Below are 19,749 nucleotides of genomic sequence, written 5' to 3' on the forward strand. Positions count from 1 at the left end.
TAATCATACTTCAACGACAAAAAAATTGTGTTGTTATCATAAATGCACTCAAGTGATGTCTGGGTGGCTCCATCAGTTAAGCATCTGACTTTGGCTTCGGTCATGATCTCATGGTTCGTGGGTCCAAGTCTCACATTGGGCTCCATGCTGACAGTGTGGAGTCTGCTCAGGATTCTCTCTCTCTCTCTCTCTCTCTCTCTCTCTCTCTCTCTCTCTCTCTCTCTCTTTCTCTCTGCCCCTCTCCTGCTTTTGTTATCACTCCCAAAAATAAATAAACATTAAAAAATGCACTTAGAATTCTTTAGGCAAGTCCAAATTATGGGACTGGATTTTGTAAAATTAGGAATCTAATAGCAATAATATATATAAAATTTTAAAGCATAATTAAATCATATTCTATTCTATCAGATGAAATGGTAAATATTGCTTGAGCATAATTGTTTTCTCAGCCTTCAAGATGATCACTGTAAATCAATTGCTTAAAATTATGTACATTTTCTGGAATAGCAGTTCTCAGTTTATACAAGAATGGGTTTATAGCCTCTTTCTCAAAGATTCTGATTTATTTGGATAGGGAGAGGGATTGACATATTTATCAGGTACCTCATGTGATTTTGATTCATTGTCAATGGATCACATTTCAAGAAGTACCACTCTAAAGGATTTTATATCCTGTTTATCGTAATTTAAAGTCTAGTAGCTACATTCAAGATAGTACCACTACTAATGGTAGCAATGACCTATAGCCTATTTCTCCTGGAAATAGCTAAATTGAGCAAATCAGAAATTAAAAGATATTAGGGTTATCACTTCATTTTTCTCAAATAGAACTTTTTTAAAAAAAAAAGACACTTCTCATTTTTTTAGTTCAGTGATGTCTACTACGTATCATCCACCTCTTGCTCTCTGATGTGAGTGCCTAAGGTGGCTTGCAGTTTCTTGGATCATAAAAAAAGATATTGATAGGGAATCAAAGAAACAGAGCTGGAATATTTTGAAGACTTTCTAGGGAAGGCAATGTGTTATCTATATGCTTGCTGCTTAAAGTATAACTTTCAGACCAGAAATATCAGCATCCTCTGGGAGCTTGTTTGAAATGCAGAATCTTGGTCTCCACCCCAAACTTGCTACATCTGAACTCATTTTAAGAAGATCCCAGGTTATTTGTTTCCACATTAATGTGTTAGAAGACCTAGGAGATAGATACCAAATTAGATATCTCCCCCACTCTTACTTGTTTTTCAGGCCATTGAAAGCTTGATAGAAAGTCACATCATCCCATTCAATGGTGGTGATCTCATTGTTCCGCATCCCAGCAAAGGCATAGATCAGATGAGTACAGAGGCAGGGGTCAATGTCATCAGGCTTGAAGCGCCCCAGGCCTGGCCGGTACTGGGCCCAGTTAGTGAAGTAGCATGTCAGCTGGTAAGCAGAACCTGAAAACAGTAAGAAGTGAAAACAATGACCTGATGTAGGTGTCACTGAAATGTACTGTGAATTTTGGCCCTACCTCTGTTTCCCTCCCTTTGCCTCAATGCCTGATTTCTGTGTGGTGGTGATACCCTTGCAGAGGAGCTCTAAGATTCTAGCTTGGGAACTAGTCACTGACTTGGAGTTGGCTATTTTCAATGTCAACACGTTTATTTGGGGATTGTAAGCCTAAGAACCACTTATGAGAAGATGTCCAGTTATCCTGTGAAGTCCAGTGAATACCGATTGATGACGCCCAGTGATCATGCTAGAGTAGCAGTGACATCAGTCCAAAACCACTGGTTCTCCCAATGTCAAACCATCTGTCTGTGAAGTAGACAGTAGCTCCCTTTCCCTCATATGGCTTATCTCATAATTTACTTAAAAATACTTAATTGACAATTGCGTTATGAGTAATTTATAAAGATGTATGACTTATGGTAGGAAAAGATTGTGTCAGAGTTAAAAGAGAGAGTTCATGACTTACCTAGCTGAGCATTCAGCAGAAGGGCCAGACCTAGAGTGACAGAAAACACAAGTGCTCTGAACCAATTGTCTATATCCTGTAGAATCTAATTCCGAGGCCCGGGTGCCATATTATTTGCCAAAACTTATTATAGCCCGGTGGCGTTTATGGATTATGCTAAAGTGTAGGCTTTTCAGTGAGGGCACCAGTTGATTGACACTTCCCTCCTCTTAGTCAAAAATAGCCATGGCACTCTCTTCTTCCCCCTTCCATGTCAGTAATAAATGTTACTGAATGCAGAGTTAGCTTGGCTCTAAACAATTTCCTCACTTAACCCTTTTAAATAACTGAATTTCTAGCTGACATTTTTATGATACATTAGATCTCAGTAGGATCAGAGGGAGATAGAAGAGAAATAACCATGAAAACAGTTGAAGAAAGATAACTTATGTAATTATATCTCAATTCCTACTAATTTTCATCCTTGAGAAGGTTAGACCAAGAATGCAAACATGTAAATAAAAATAATAGCTATTAAAATGAAGTGGTACAGGAAGATGAATGGAGAACAAGAAACCATCGATAAAGGACGAGAGAGTAAGACAAGCATTGGAAGGAAACAAGCCTGAGGACCATGTCCATGGTATCAGTGTAGGTAGAAATATTACTAGAGTCAACTGAAATTAAGAGACTATGATTTGTGTATGTCAGGATTCTTTTGGAAATTTGAAATGATGAAAGAATGGAAGAGCCTAAAGGTCTAATGCGAAGGCTGTCAGATCCAGAGAGAAAAAGAAATCAGGTAAGAGTAAGGCTCCATCTCTGACTGCAGACTAACCTGTGAGGAGAATAAGCTTTGCCATGGCTGTCGTTGGTACCGGTCTGCCAGAGAGAGCCTGGATTTGCTTTTTATACCATCTGAGTACCAGGTTATCATGAAGGTGTCCAAGTGGAGAACAATGAACTCAGATGTGTATATAGCTAATCAGTAAATCAACAGATCTCCTCTCCTACAAACCTTAGACCTGCAACGTACACTCTCCCACAACCACCACTTTCTCTGATCAGTAACATCAAAGCAATGCTGTGACCCCTAATAAGGAGGTGGAGACCATTGCAATGGAAACTGCCAGCTTAATAGCTTTAATGGCAGTACCCAGGGCTGATAAGCATCTGTTTAAACATTCTGGTTTATTTTTATGTTGTGGACATTTCGTGCTTGGCATCAAAGCATGTCTTTATTGGAAAGTAAATAATAAAAACCCTTAGAAGTTATTAGCTGGTTTAAAACCTTTTTTTCCTCATGGAATTATTCATGTATAATTTGTACAATCAGTACACACTTTCCATCTTTAGGTGCTATTTTCTTCACAGTTTACCCACACCTGTTCTTAGGAATGACTTTAAGTCATGATTATATGATAATTTTATCTAAGAATGTGTGGTTTCCAAAATGTCCCTGCTGAAGGTCAACAAAAACTCACTGGTGTTCCATAGTTCCAAATTCCATCCAGAAGATGTTAAAAAATATTTTGTGTTGCCGATGGGTAGAGATGACATGATACTGAAAGGAATCTTTTTTTTTATGTTTCTATTATGTCTAGAATTTTGTTTAAAATTAATTCCAATCAACCTTTCTAAATATTATCTTCTACCATTATGCTGTCATAAATTTCCATCATAGCCAAAATGGTCTGTTTATGTGTCTTTGCTTATACTGTCTCTCCACCTTCAAGGTCTTGTCTTTTCATTTTCTCTATGATGTCTTATGATTTTAAAAAGTTCTTAATTGTAAGGTAGTCAAATACGTACAATTTTTCCTTTATGGCTTACTTTTGTGTGTATGTATATCTTATTTGAAAACAAAAATCCCTCCCTACTCTAAGAATATAATATTCTTTTATATTATCTTCTAAGCTTCTAAATGTTGCCTTTAAATTTAAGTCCTTAATTCATCAAATTTGTTTTTGTGTATAGTGTATGGACTAATTTTGTTTTGTTCTGTATGAGTAACTAGTTGTCCCAGCATCATTTATGAATAATCCATCTTTCTTACACTTAGCTGAAAAACCATTTCTATCATAACTCAGACTTGTCACATGTAATATTATATGGTCACATCTCACTCCACCACTCCCACCTCCTAATACATACACTGCTCTTCTTATATCCTAAAGAATGTCTTAGTCATCATGGCTTATAATATCCCCATTTCAATTTTCTAATTCATTTGTCAAATTTCATGAGAAACATGATTGGAATTTTGATTGGAATTACATGGAATAACATCGGGGAAAATTGAGATCTTCGTGATATTGTCTTCCTATCCATGAATATGGGTTGCCTCTCAAATTATTTACATCTTTTGGGGCACCTGGGTGACTCAGTTGGTTAACCATTTGACTCTTGATTTTGACTCAGGTCATGATTGCACACAATTCCAGGATCGAGCCCCACATCAGAAATGTGCTGACAGTGCAAAGACTGCTTGGGATTTTCTCTCCCCCTTCCTCTCTGCCCCTCCCTTGCTTGCACACACACTCTCAAAATAAATAAACATTTAAAAATATTTTCATCTTCTAAAGTGTCTGTAATACAATTTTCTCCATAATGGTTTTGCACATCGTTTGAAAAAGGTGTATTCCAAGGCACTATATATGTTTTGTCTCTATTATAAACGGTATTATTTAAACTGCATTTTCTGTTTATTGCTTGTTTATACAAATGCAATTGATTTTTATATAAACATTTGAATCCAGCAACATTATTAAGCATGCTTATTAGTTTACATAGTTTTCTATGCTTTTGTTTTTGTTTTCTATGTAGTGAATCATATCATCAGAAAACAATGGCTTTATTTTTTCATTTCTAACATGCATAGCTAATGAGCCACCACATAAAAGAACAGTGAGAGACTGGGCTGTGCGGGTAGTCTAAGTAAGATGCCAGTTTATACACAAAGAAAGAGGGACACAACTGGCAAAAAAGTACTGCCAGTCAATTGCATAGAGCAAGTGTGGCATACAGCATAGTGGTTCCCATGGGACAGAACGGAGCACCAAAGTGGACTCCAGAAGTGTAGATTTGGATTCCAACCCTGGCTCTCCTTCTTACTAGGTATGTACATTAGACGACTTTTTCCACCTGTTGGCCTCAGTTTCTTCACCCATAATCTTTGGATAATAATAGTTCTTATAGGGTCACTTTGAGGATTAAATGACATCACCTATGTAAAACACTTTGCACTGTACCTAGCAATCATAAGTATTTAATACATTGTAGCCATTATTATTCTTCTGAAGATCTGAAATCCTTGGATAGCCAAGGAGCAATTATGGGTGCTGGGGGAGTTTGCACACTAAACTTTGTGTGTGGATTATGACATGTTTAAACATGAATTTGTCAGTTTTTCAATATAGGTTTTAAATAAAATACCAATTCATTAGAAAATTTGAGTTGTTTTTGCTGTATTTTCTCAGTTGACAGAGGAGGAAAACTACTATTGCTATCTTCTGTGTGTTTGTAGAGAGGAGTATATAAATTAATTTTTTTAATATTAGAAATGGTTGCTCCTACGTGAAAAAGGTTACTATTAGAATCTGGAGAGAGGAAATAAAAGTGTTTCAAAGTGGTGAATTTCCTACTCTGGAGATGTCCAAGTATAAGCTGGAAGATATCTGAAGTCACCTCATAAGGGACCTTGATGGTCTGTAGACATTAGATTTGCTGACTATTAGAGTCTCCTCTAACCCATTTGATTCTTACTATTCCCCCAAGAGGGAGGCAAGCTAGACTTTTTGTTCCTATATACAGATGAGGAAATGGAGAATGAGAATTTAATGAAATTAAACAGTCAGATGTGGTTAGTGGGAATGTAAACTGGTACAGCCGCTCTGGGAAACAGTGTGGAGGTTCCTCAAAAAACTGTCAATAGAACTCCCTTATGACCCAGCAATAGCACTGCTGGGCATCTCACTCACTGTGTGCTTGGGAAATAGATTTTTTGTAACCCTAGGCATATTGTTATATATATCATAGTGTTTTGTGTCACTTGCTTATAGTCTACATCTCCTACTAACAGGTAAGCTCCTTGGAGGCAGATACTATTTTTTATGCATCTCTGTATCTCTATGACTTAGAAAGTTCTTGGAATTTCAAAGATGAGACTACAATGAAGGTGAGGAGGGCTATGACTCCTCCCCCATAGAAAGGTGAATTCTTTGTATCCAGAACAAATAATGGATACAGAGTTCTGGAAGGGAATACTGGAAAGCTAAATGGTTGGGTGAACTTCCTGCTGGGTGCGGGTGTCTTTTCTTAATTTTGGAGGAAGAAGATCCCCTCATGGGCACAGTATACCAGCTAGAATGTGTCATGTATAGCCAGAGCCAAGGAGTCATTGATTGTTCTCCTTACTGACAAACATGAGCATTCTGTGGAGTTGAACAAGACCATTATTGGGAGATGCAGTACAAAGGTCAAGCTATAACTGCGTAATGACTACAACATTGGTCCCAAGTCAGCTCTGTTGACCATTCTAGGGAAAGAAATCTCCTGCGTGGTCAAGTGGCCTAGTACCTACAATCCTTCACTGACAGTGGGTTACTTTGGCAGATAAAAAGTGGTATAATGCAATAAAATATTCTAAAAGAGGATAGTGACACTAGAAGACACCAGAGTGGCCCCTGGCTTTTTCCAGTTGTACCTATTTCTGGACTATTTCTAGATTCAATCAGAGAAAGACAAAAACCATATGATCTCACTCATATGTGGAATTTAAGAAACAAAACTAATGAACATTGAGAAGTGGGGAGAGAAAAACCAAAAAACAGACTCTTAATTATAGAGAACAAACTGATGGTTACCAGAGGTGATGATGGGGGGGGGGGTTAAATAGGTGATGGGACTTAAGGAGTGCACTTGTGATAAGCACTGAGTGTTATATATTAAGTGTTGAATAACTAAATTCTACACCTGAAACTAATATTACATGGTATGTTTACTAACTAGAATTTAAATTAAAAACTTGGAAAAAATAGATTCAGTAGCATGAAGATTAGCAAAAGAGTCCACCATCTGTGAGCGTTGCATTTAAGAACTTGGGGCAATCTGATTGATAATTCTCCTACGACGATCTAATGCAAGACAGTGAGAATGCATACCACACCACATCCTATGATTTCAGAGGTTTCCTTCCTACCTTGCAAGGGACTTTTTCTACCTTCATAAATGTTGATGGCATTTTTTCTCATACCCAGGACCATCACCTAGGTGGGAATCCTGCACCAACACTTTCCCATTCCCATGGTCATGCAGTAGTTGGGACACTTCATTCGCACCAGCACCAGGGTAAGAATGGCTTCTCAGTGCCCACATGGCAGAGAACTGGGCCCTGAGCAGGGGAAAGACAATGGGCAAAGTTGCAGTTGGGTAAACCATCAACAGCCAGGTTAAGATAGCAGTGAGCCAGGCTAATCTCCACCTGTCCCTTAGTGCAGCAGTCCTGGTTTCACAGTTGCTAAGACCAGGTTGGGAAACAGAAAGAAATAGCTGTGGGAAGGAATATCTGGATTGGGTCCCCAAATCACAGTTGTTCAGTACCAGAAAACTTCCTGTCCTCAGACTCCTAGGTTCCTAACAGATGGCTGAGAACAGATGGATTGTTGCTGGGAATGGCTCTATTTAGGATATTTATAGCATTGGGAGAGCGATCCAGTTAGCATACCAGTTGGAGTGAACACTATGCTTAAGCAGTTTGTCTTTGTGTTGACGTATCTGCATTTTGTCTCATCCTCTGTGGGTAATAAGAAACATGAAATAGCCATCAGATTAGCTTTAGACATTGTCTTAGTTTTCTCAGGCTGCCATAACAAAATACCATAGATTGGATGACTTAAACAACAGAAATTTATTTTCTCATCATTCTGGAGGTTGGAAAGTCTAAGATCAAGGTTCCAGCAGGATTCAGTTTCTTGTGAGAGCTCTCTTTCTGGCTTACAGATGGCCTCCTTCTGGCTGTGTTCTCACGTGAGAAAGAGACAGAGACAGAGGCAGAGACAGATCTAGTGTCTCTTTTATAAGGGCACAGTTCCATTGGATCAGGGCTCTATCTTTGTAACCTGGTTTAACCTTAATTACCTCCTTAAAGGCATACTATCTCCAATATAATATCTCCAGTGAATGATCCTCTCATGACCATCTTATTCTTAGGCAGCCCACAACAATCTAGCAGACTATAAATCTATGTATGAGAGAGAAAGATCCCAGGCCTTAGAGTTGGGGTATTTTAACTTCTTAATTATTAAAGAACCAACCTCTTCCTGGTGACATTAGAACATAGGCTCTAACAGAAGAACCTTTGCTTTCATCTTCACCCACTACCTCAGTATTCATCCACTGGGAGAACACTTGACTTTTCCTGGTGTGATCTTAACTCTTGTGATTACAGCACTACTACTAGGTGGAAACTGGCTGAGGTTCTGATTCACACGTCAGCTCTCTGCTGGGATGGACTGCATTAAACCCTAGGACATAGGCTATAGTTGGTGTCCAGAAGCAGCAGGCCAACTTCCTCTCCAGGAGACCAGCCTACAGGGCATCAATGAAGTCAATCATCACCCTTCAGCTATGTTCCCAGAAAAATGTATAAAGAACCGTCATAACCAAGACATATCTTGGTTAAATTATTGAGTTCTTCAGGCACCAGAAAGAAAAATTTATCAAATAACTTAAGATGCAGGGGTTGATGAAGGGGTAGGAGGAACCCACTGGACTCAGACACCCCACAACAATATTCAATGCCAGAGCACAATGGAGCAATGCCTGCTATCTAAGGCTAAGTTTACCTGGAAGTAGTTCATGTGAGAGTAATTTATTTTGGGAGAGTGGAATCCAGGAAGCAGGAATAAAAGATGGAAGAATGACACAGGGAAAAAAGAGGAAGACAAATACAAAAATATATTATTAGGTTGGCCATTGCTAGGGGCAACTGGATATTCAATCCCTTGGGACTGTCTTCAAAGTCTTACAAAATGTTTTTCTAAATCATCCAGAGAAGAAAAGTGGAAAGACCACAATCCTCGGAACCCCAGGGATAACATTAACTCCTCTGCTTGTGCAGGTTGTCCTGCTTTTGTGGAAGCCTGTATCTGAGAAGCCCCAGGTGGGAGACCAGAGTGCATGGCACACATGTGCATGAAGGGAAGTTCTACAACTCCACGAAGGTGATTGAAACTTACTCAGAGCTGGTTGCCGAAGCTGTGGCTGAAGTTAAAGGGTAAAGTGAAAAGAAGTTGGAATGGTGCTAAGAGGTTTCATCTATGTCTACAGGGTTCTGAAGAAAAGAAAGTATTGGCCCGTCCCATTATACTCTGCTAAGGAATTTGGCAAGTATGAAAAGAACAGGTGGACATTCTCACACGTGAAGGGACCCAAGGACTATAACAGCCATGGCACTACTTACAAAAAGAGTTCAGCTGCAAAATCAGCCAATAACAACAACAATGACAAAAAGTACATGAAAAGCCATACGAACAGAACTAGTTCAATATGCAAAGCCAGAAAAAAACTAATACAAATTTTTGAGGAAAAGAGTGAGCCCAGAGTTTTATGTCTAACAAGCTATCAATCAAATACAAAGTAAAAGTCGGGCATTTTCATACCTGTGGGAATATGGAAAACCACAACTTCAGGCCTTTCTTGGCAAACAAAAATGAAACAAAGGAGGGAATGAATTAGAGAATCCGATATCAGAAAGGCTGTAGTAAAAGTACTGGTCATGAGCTTTTGGTTAATTTAAACATATGAGTTTAGTTTTATTATAATATGAAGTGATATTAAAACTTCTGAGTAAATGAAAATAACGTAAAATCTGGAGGTGACAAGTATTGGAAGTGTTAAATGGCTAGTTTTCACACCTCTAACATTGAAGCATGCATGAGCTTAGACATATAGTCCAGCTCTTAGTTTCCATTGTCTTTTCATTCTTAACCCATTTATTTGCTTTTCTTTGAGGCACATCAGATCGGTTTGTGTATTCTGTCTTCAATTGTTTTCCTTCCATCTTTCTCAAACCAACTCCACTCAGTCTTTTGCCAGAGGTGCTGCCTCTGATCTTGGTGATGACCCACATGTTGTTGAATCTAATGGTCAACTCACAGACTGCTATTTACCTGACCTATTGGCAGTATTGAACACAGTTGATCACTTTCTTCTCTTTCCAGACACTTGACTTTCTTGGTGATCTCCCTCATGCATCCATCCTTCTTTCATCTTCATTACTTTTTGCTGCTTTTCTCTGAAGCCCCTGGATATTGGAATGCCCAGAGCTCAGTCCTTGGACTCCTTGCTTTCCCTTTCCATACTCACTTTCCTAAAGATTTCATCCAGTCTATTGCCTTTATTTTTTTTAATTTTTAAAAATGTTTATTCATTTTTGAGAGATAGAGCATGAGTGGGAGAAGGGCAGAGAGAGAGAGGAAGACACAGAATCTGAAACAGGCTCTAGGCTCTGAGCTATCAGCACAGAGCCTGGTGCAGGGCTCCAACTCAACAACCGTGAGATCATGTCCTGAGCTGAAGTCTGACACTTAAATGACTAAGCCATCCAGGGGTCCCTAGTCTATTGACTCTAAATACCAACTACATTCCAAACTCCAAAATGTTCATATCCAACTGCCTTCTCAACATTTCCGCCTAGAAAGCTGGTAGGAATCTTACTTCAGCATGTCCAAAACTGAGTTCATGACCTTCTCCCAGAGTCCACTCTATCTTCAGCCTTCCTCACGTCAGTCAATGGCAACTCTATATTTGCGGTTCCTCAGGCCAAAATGTTGGAACTATCCTTGATAAAGTTTCTGTTTAGCTAAAAACAAAAATAAAAACACCTTTATTTTTTTGAGACAGAGAGAAGGTGCAAGTGAGCAAGGAGTGGGGGGAGGGGGAGAGGATGGAATCCTACGAGGGGCAGAGGGAAAGAGAGGGAGAGGTAGAGAGAGAGAGGTAGAGAGAGAGAAGTGGAGCTCACCTGGAATGGGGCTCCTGTTCACCCAAAGACTGAGGTCACCCTATGCGGGACCCAAACTCACAAACCGTGAGATCATGACCTGAGCTGAAGTCAGATGTTTAACCAACTGAGCCACCCAAGCACCTCCGACCCCTCCCCCTTTAAAAAAGCTTTAAAACGAAGCCTAAATTCAATTACTTCTGACCACCGCCTACTGCTGCTACCCTCCCTTGCGCCACCATTTCTCTCCTGGATTACTGCAATAGTCTCCAAACTACATTCTTGGCAAAGCAGTCAAATTATTTTAAAATAGAAGTCAAATCACTAAAAGTCAAATCATTTGTCTACTTAAAAGCCTTCAAGGCTGCTCATTGCTTCAGAGTATAGGCAGAAGTCTTCATAATGCTCTCTAAAGCCTTAAGCCAGGGTCAGCAAGCCACTGTCTGAGAGGCAAATGTGACCTATTGCTTATTTTTTTGTACAGCAGCCTGGGAGCTAAGAATGATGTTTACATGTTTAGATGTGTAGGAAAAAATAAAAAGAACATTTAGTGACACATGGAAATGATATGAATTCCAATTTCAGTGTCCTTAAACAACATTTTATTGGAACACAGCCATGTGTGTTGGTTATGCGTTGTCTCTGGCTGCTTCCACCACTATTACAACAGCAGGGCTGAGTAGTTGCGGTGAGGCCATGTAGCCCGCAGAGCCCAAAATATTTACTAACTGGGCCTTTACAGAAAAAGTCTGCCAACCACTGCTTTAAACTAGCTGCTCTCTCCCGACCGCATCTCCTCTAACTTCCCTAGGCCTCCTCCACTTTTGCTCCCTTTTCTCCAACCAGACTTGTCTCCTTGCTGTTGTTCCTTCAATATATCATGAATTTTTTCTTGGGGCCTTTGTACACTGATCTTTCCCTCCACAGTCCTGTCCTCCAGATAGCCACAAAGCTAACATTTTTGCTCCTTTATATATTTGCTCTGGTAATTTGTGAACCCTGTATAAAATGAAAACATGCAGCTCTATGTTCAAAAATGATTAAGGATCCAAGATGTTAACAACAGGGCATTAAAGCAAGCACATCGGTCACAAGCAGGGGAACTGACCAGCTGCTCCATTTCCAATGGCCGCCCCTCCCTGGGAGGCTCCCGGCCCTTTCCTCTCCTCTGCATTTTTATCACACTCTTCAGCACCCACCATCCTTTATGGTTTATATCTTTATTATATTTGTTATTTAATATGTGTCTCCCTAGCTAAAATGTAAGCTTTGTGTGGACAGGGGTCTTTCTGTCTTTCTGTCTTTCCTTTACTGCTATATTTCAAATACATAGAATTGTGCCTGGAATACAGCAAGTGCTCAGACAGTAAGTGTAATAAATTTTATTGAAAAAAGTGTATGAAATTCAGCAATTACCATGTTATCATTTTATTTTATTCTTATTTTAAACTTAAATAAAATAAAATAAAATATACTTTTTTATTAAAGAAAGCATTTCTGGGGCACCTGAGTGGCTCAGTGAGTTAAGCTCTGACTCTTGATTTCGACTCAGGTCATGATCTCACAGTTTATGAGTTCAGGTCGGACATTGGGCTCTGTGCTGACAGCGTGGAGCCTGATTGGGAGTGTCTCTCTCTCTCTCTCTCTCTCTCTCTCTCTCTCTCTCTCTCCCCCCCCCTTTCTCTCTGCCCCTTGCCTGCTCTCTCTTTTTGTAAAGGAGCATTTCTATTTGTGATTTGCAAAATTATTTCTCTCTGGTCAATTCTTCTTTCCCTTGTACAAATCATGGATATAGGTACATAATATTAATAAGTACTAGGAAATATATGATGGAATTAACCTCCCAGGGAACCACTGTTTGTATTTTGTAACTGGGGAGTATGTTCAACTCCGAAGTTATGTACATGTGTTAATTTGACCAAAACTAAAATTTAGATTTTAAAAAAGATAAAGGCTGAGAATTGAAAAACGTAGTATGAGTCCTCAGATTGAAATTGAGCATTCAGTATCAAGCAGAAGGGAAAAAGCAAAAGAAAACCATACCTAAACATAAGAGTAAAAATAAACTAAAATAGTGGAACTACAGAACTTCAACAAAGAGAAATGATAAGAAGGGGAAAAAGTAGCATTGATGAAATTGACATAAACCTCAGTGAATCCTTTTCTTACTTTCAAAACCCCTCACATAAAGCTCTTCAGAGCAGGCAGAACATTATTCATCCTCAGAGATGTGGTTTGGGTGGTAAACATGGGCAGAATCAGAAAAGACGCCATCATTTATGGTTCTGTCCTACTGATTTTATCCCAGTCTGCTCTGCTGATTTGTGCAAAACTTTGTAAGTGCTGAGGGGTCTCTGTCTTGTCAGGTCTGCATCCTCCCAGTTACTCTCACTGTTGTGAAGAGTTACATTACTTAGACAGAATTTTCTTGAATTCTGCTAGAATAAGAAAGTGAGCTGCTTATCTATAAGATGCCTACTACCTCTAATCCTTTTATTTCTAGAGTTGGCATTTATCATCCAACATCTTTGTGCACTGTACCTACTGTCTGATCACTTCCTCCTTATGATTCCCACTTTCCCACGTAGAAGTCAGCAACTCATGTTTCCTGCCTCACTCACTGCTAGTGATCAGGCCTGTGACCTAGAATCTGCCAGTCAATGTGAGTCCTGGATTTCCGTGAGAGGCGGCCATACTGAGAGAGAGTCCACCTTCGAGGAAGCGCAAGGTGGACATAACTTGTTCTCCCAAGTGGTAGTGGGAAGCTGCTGCCCCCCAGTCCTGAGTGTCATCAGTTGTATACAGTTGGACACTGTGCTATCTCAACTAGAGCCACTCCCACAGTAGACAAGCACTATTTCCATCTCTCTCTTTCGGAGATTCTGTGGATCAAAACATATCTTTTAATAAGTTGCATTATTGCTTAGATTAGCCAGAATATAATTTGTTACTAAAAACTAAGAACTCTGGCCATGTAGAAAAAGTCTACATTAACATTATACTCCATGGTGAAAAAATGAAAGCTTTCCCTCTAGGATCAGGAATAAGGCAAGGATTTCCCCTTTTGCCCTGAGTACTGGAAGTCCTAGCCAGAGATATTAGACAAGATAAAGAAATAAGATTTTTCACGGCAGTAAAGCAATAAGCAAAATGAAAAGGCAGCCTATGGAATGGGAAAAAATATTGGCAAACCATAACATAGATAAGGGGCTAGTATCCAAAATATATAAAGAACTCATACAACTCAATAACAGCAACGACAACAACAACAAAACCCCAAACAATTCCGTTTAAAAATAGAGAAAAAGTTCATGTTCAAAGAATACACCTAAAAGGGCAAAAGGTGTGTGAAAAGATACTCAAAATCACTAATCATCAGGGAGATCCAAATCAAAACCATAATATCACTTCACACCTGTTAAAATGGCTATCATCAAGAAGACAAAACATAACGTATTGGCGAGTATGTGAAGAAATGGAAATCCTTGTGCACTGTTAGTGCGAATGTAAATTGCTTCAGCCACAACAGAAAACAGTATGGAAGTTCCTCAAAAAACTGAAAATAAAACCACTGGCAATCTCACTTCTGTGATTGTATTCAAAGAAAATGAAAACAAGATATTGAAAACATTCCTATATTCCTGTGGTATTGCAGTCTTATTCACAATAATCAAGATAATGGAAACAAATTAAGTATCCATCAACAGATGAATGGGTGAAGATGTGTTATACACACACACACACACACACACACACACACACACACACACAATGGAACACTATTCAGCCACTAGAAAGAAAGAAATCCTGCCATTTGTGACAACATGGATGGATCTTGAGGACATTATGCTAAATGAACTAAGTTAGTCACAACAAGACAAAGACTGCATGGTTTCACTTACATGAGGTACCTAAAGTAGTTGAACTCTTTGACACAGAAATAAGAATCATAGTTGCTAGGGGCTAGGGGTGAGGGAAAAGGGGCGGTTGCTGTTCATTGGGTATAGACTTTCAGTTTTTCAAGATGAAAGTTGTAGGTATCTGTTGCACAATAATGTGATTAAGTTAATGCTACAAACTACACTTATGGTTAAAATGGTAAATTTTATGTTATGCACTTTAAAAAAATGTTTTTAAGATCCGATTAATACAAGCTCCAGTTTTTAAGTTACTTAAACTCATATTTTAAATTTATTTTGGATAATATAGCTTTTTTTTGTTTGGGTTCGCTTCAAGAAAGCCTTCTCAATAAGGTCTCTAAACAACAGGCAGACCAAAGATGAATGTCTCTTGAACAAGTGACACACGGAGGAGATGGGGGAAAGTCATCACTCACCAGCACATCTAGCGGATCTTAGTTAGACTGGATGTTGGAGGTGCCGGCAGCTACTGTGGCGGTGACCATCAGCCTGGGCTTGTTAATCTGCTTGGCCTCTGGTTCATAAGCTTCACATGTCTCCTATGCATAGGAGAAGTCTATGAATATCAACTCTGAGTTGATGTCCATGACCACTCTTTGAATCAAAGTAGTCTTTCCCATTTTTCATTCTTTAGCATCCTCACTGGAAAAGGTCCTTCATCTCCAACTGATATTGTAGGGAGCTAGTTTTCTGTACAGCCTCAGTGATCTTTCTTAGGAGACAGGCTGTATGCTTTCCAGTCAAATTGATATGGAACATGGCTCACTTTCACTGGAATAGTAAAGAGACGCTTGTCCTGACGAGGGTTCCCATGAGAGCCAGGGTATTCCTACCTGTTAAATTCACAGTGGTGCAGGAATTTGGGGATTGAGGCAATGAAGGTCTGGCGGTTCTCAGGAGCAGAAACCATGGCAGTGAAGCTGAGGGAGACCCAAAGAACACTGGGAGAATGAATGCCTTGGTGGTCCCAATACCTGATAGTAAAATCAGTGTAGGAAGTCCTCTCAAAAAACTTACAGAACAGTTCTAAAGTTTTCACCACCAAAGGCCAGGAAAGTTTTCATTCAACTATTTCTGAAGAAAAAGAAGCAAAGATTTGCTGATCAGAATAAATGAAAAGATCATGCATTTCAACACTAGCCATTAGAGGGATTGATGCAGCCTCTCATACTGTTTTTCTTCATCCTCTTCCTTGTTCCTAAATTGTGAGAGTGGTTGGAGTAGGTGGCCTGAGGTTGGTATGCTTCAGTGTCTCTACAGTTCTGATTACTGTCCTTGGAGTGAAGCCCCTGACCAAGGACACCGAGTGCTTCATCAGTGCCAGCCTTGAACTGCTTCCAAGTGGAAGACTGTTTTTATCCGAGTCCACGAGTACTTGGACTTTTCTAAATTTCCTTGGCAACAGAGCTGGACTTTGGCTGACAACCACCTCCTGTGAGCCAGCCACTCCCCTTAGTGTGAGAATCACCACTGTATTGGAAATAGTAAGAAAGCTTGAAACTTAACTGCGTCCTGCTTGTCGGCCTATTTGGAATTGCAGTCTACAGGCCGCTATGGGAGTTTTTGCTCAAACTACTCCCGAAGGTGAAAAGATTTTGATCCTTGGTCCTTTCATTCCTGACTCATCTTTTTAGGTCTTTGAAAGCTTGGTAGAGCCACACCTCTGCATTCACAGAGAGTGATCTCACAGCAAAGGCTTAGGTCAGGTGAGTACAGAGGTAGGGGTTGATACCCTCAGGCTTGAAGTCCCCCGGGCTCCTTGGAGAGTCATAGGCTTCAGAAACCACAGAATTCCAGATAATTCTCCTGTTTAAGTCTCAAAGGGAGGGAGAAGATCTGCACGAGAACCTTGTGTATTGCAGCAAACTCATGATGAGCAGGCAATTCAGGAAGATATCTCTTAGAGGTAGCTCTGTCCCTCTAAGAGAATTAAAGAACCTTGAAAATCAGTGCCTTAAGCCAGAAATGAAAGCTTATAGCTAGTAAACTTTGATTTAGATGTATTCTAGCTTCTTCTACATGGTGATAATAGCAGTTACTAATGCTTACTCAGCACCTGTTATATACCAAGTGCTACTCTGAATAATTTACTTAAACTCACTCATTAATCCTCACCCAAACCCTATGAGGTAAGTCCTATTATTACTTCCATTTTATTATTTTGGAAACTGAAACACAGAAAGGATAGTGGTAGAAGTGTGTTTAGCACTTAAAGCTATCTCCCTGAGTATTGATTTCACCCAGGGAGAAATGAATAGTAGTCAGGAGTCCTGGCTTCTGGTTTAGATTCTGCCATGAACTCTCTATATCTCTAGTACATGTCATATGATGAATCTCTGTCTTAGTTAACTGGTCTGTGAGATGGTGTTTTAATGCCTTTCCTATCCACCTCTCAGAAAAGAGTTGTTTCAAAGACTCAGTAAGAGGATGGATTTGAAAATGCTTCAAAAGAGCCAAAGACACCATGTGCGTGGCTTCACCGTATTATTTTTTATTGTTAACATTCACACTCAAGGCCACTATCAGTTGGTTTCAGCTTTGGGATTTTCAGGTCAATGATCCCAATCCTGAAAATTTGATTAGGTAATTTCAAACTCTCTAAAAAATGAATTACTACCCTTTGTTTGAAGTAGAAGGACAAATGCTGAATTTCAAAATTACAAAGACAAAAAGGAACAATATGGTGGCCCATTCCAAGAGTGCATACCTATCTCAGCATTAAGCACAAGAAGTAGATCTTAAAGACACAGACAGAATAGTGAGCTAGAGAAAGAGCAGCCTTTATAAACTAGCGCTTCACTTGCAGTAGGAAACTTTTCACGTTTTGCCCTTTGAGTCTTTTTAATACTCTGTGGACCCCCAACCTACTGAGGCTGATAAAACCTCAGGGTTTCTCTTGGAAGCCCACTCCCCTTTGCTTCTACTCACAAGACTGTTAAGGTGCATAGCCTTGAGACTTGTGAAGGCGGGGAGACCGCAGGGCAGTGGGAGGCCTATCACTTGGGAAGGGACTCTGTCCCTGTACTTCTGCCAGAAGCCATCATCTCAGGCAATTTGTTTGAAAGTTTTTAAAGGTGAAAAAACAAGAGGGAGAGAGTGGCTCCCAAGCACAGAGTTGTGGTGGTTCTTGCCAACAAGGAGGGTGAGGTTGATCATCTTGCCTCAGTAGCAGAGATTACCTCTTCTAACTTGCCTTTAGGACTCTCCTTCTTCTCTCCCAAGACTTATCAGATTCTTCTTTATTGTGATTGCCTCTAAAGTAAATGTTGACCTTGGTAGTGTTCACAAAGCTCAAACCCATTTAAGAACCCATTACTGGCCAGGAAACTATACTATCTTGATTTCACTTTATGAGAAAAGATTGGGCTGAAGCCCAGTAATCCTACCAGTAAGTTCCATTATGGAGTAGTTTACATAATTCAAAATGGTTTATTTACAGTGGACTATACTCAGTTTGGGTAGTGAAGCAACTAATTGACTATTTTACACTTTCTTTGATAGGCAGAAGCATTGATTACATTTACATTCATTCATTCATTCATTGTTTGCAGTCATCCATTCATTCACTGTAAGAAGAAAAGTCCTTCCTTAAGCAAAGGGATAGAGGGGAGTAGTTTACTCTGTCTTTTTGCCCCCAGATCTTCTTTTCTCCTATTTATTTGCCTATTCCTATTCTTCCTACTTCATCCTAGACTTCTGTTGCTGATGTGGCCCTCACATGGTTTCTCTTTGCTCAGGTTCCATCCCACAGCCTTGGCTGCCCCCAGCATAACCCTGAGTCTAAGTGGTGACGTTTCCCAGGTGGTTATTTTCCCCTAGACCAACACTCTTCCTGTTGCCCACGTTTTGTAAATGGTTCCAAATTTCTCCTGGTCACTGAAGTTCTCACCACAGTAGTCTTTTTGACTTATCCCTTTCCTCAACTCTCCACAACCCCATTGGTCACTGAGATATAGTGCTCTTCTCCTTGGTGCCTGAGCGCCCCCTCTTCTCAGGATGCTCTATTCCACTCTTTACCACCACTGCTCTCAGAGCTTATCATCTGTGACAGTGTACTTTGGACTCCCATTTCCTAATTTCCTTTTAAATCTAGTCTATAGATGGCCCCAAGTCCTTGGAGTTGGTGGTAGGGGTAGGGACTTTAATGGCTCCCCATTGCCACATAGGGAGAGTCCTTTCTCCTTCATCAGGCATCAAGACTCTCCACAGTCTAGCCTCAAAGTACCTTTCCAGCCTTGCCTCTTGCTATCTTTTTGGTATAAATCTTGCATATTAAATTATATCATTCTATATGACCTAAACCAGTCTCATCTCCATGCTTTTGCTGAAGCCATTCCTTCTGTCTAGAATATAGAATATATTCCTTCTGTACCTAAGTCCCACCACCATCTCCCAAATGCTTTCCACCATGACACCTTTCACAATCATCACCTCTGGAAGTGATCGCCTTCTTCATCTCTGAATCTCTGGGGTTTTGTTTTACTACTCAGATAACTCATTGCTTATTCTTATGGACCATTTGTAGGGAAGAAGTGTGGAATTAATGGAGGGGACATACAGGTTGAGATTCAAATCCTATCTACTTACTACTTCTTAGGTGTGAGAAATTGGGGAAGTTTCTTAATCTCAGTTTCTTAGTTTGTAAAAGCAGTATACAAATGCCTACTTTGCAAAGCAGTTCTAAGCATTAAACTAAATATATATAAGGAAATAAAGTACATAATAAGCACCCTAAAAATGATAATTATAATTATAGGGTAGCGCCTATGTGTGTTATCTCCCCTCGGCTTAAGAACATGAAGCAACCAGTGTGGATTCTCATATCACACCTAAGTTCTATGTCCTGTGCAAAATAGGCTCCCAAATAAACATTGAACACCAAATGGATG

The 19,749-nt window shown here is 39.7% G+C and overlaps 1 protein-coding gene and 1 long non-coding RNA gene across 4 annotated transcripts in view; one reads left to right on the forward strand and one right to left on the reverse strand.

Annotated features, from left to right (window-relative positions):
- Positions 1-2,827, reverse strand: part of CHIA (chitinase acidic) — a 9,998-nt gene extending 7,171 nt beyond the window's left edge. Inside the window, exons 1-3 of one of the 2 annotated variants that reach the window (XM_029946470.1) lie at positions 2,775-2,827; positions 1,958-1,987; positions 1,235-1,436 (exon numbers count right to left, since the gene is read on the reverse strand). In XM_029946470.1, coding sequence (XP_029802330.1) covers positions 1,235-1,436; positions 1,958-1,987; positions 2,775-2,799 — 257 coding nt within the window. In that variant the 5' untranslated portion in view covers positions 2,800-2,827. Of the gene's footprint in view, positions 1-1,234; positions 1,437-1,510; positions 1,579-1,957; positions 1,988-2,774 lie in introns of those variants that run through there. The other variant, XM_029946472.1, reaches the window with a different exon arrangement.
- The window catches only part of LOC115298110, a 32,967-nt gene that overhangs the window by 4,903 nt on the left and 8,315 nt on the right, over positions 1-19,749 (forward strand). For both annotated transcript variants that reach the window (XR_003911603.1, XR_003911602.1), the window contains exon 2: positions 7,195-7,285. This is a non-coding gene — a long non-coding RNA (uncharacterized LOC115298110). The remainder of the gene's footprint in view (positions 1-7,194; positions 7,286-19,749) is intronic.

The sequence above is a fragment of the Suricata suricatta genome, chromosome 8 (assembly GCF_006229205.1).
Source record: "Suricata suricatta isolate VVHF042 chromosome 8, meerkat_22Aug2017_6uvM2_HiC, whole genome shotgun sequence".
Lineage (NCBI taxonomy): Eukaryota > Metazoa > Chordata > Mammalia > Carnivora > Herpestidae > Suricata > Suricata suricatta.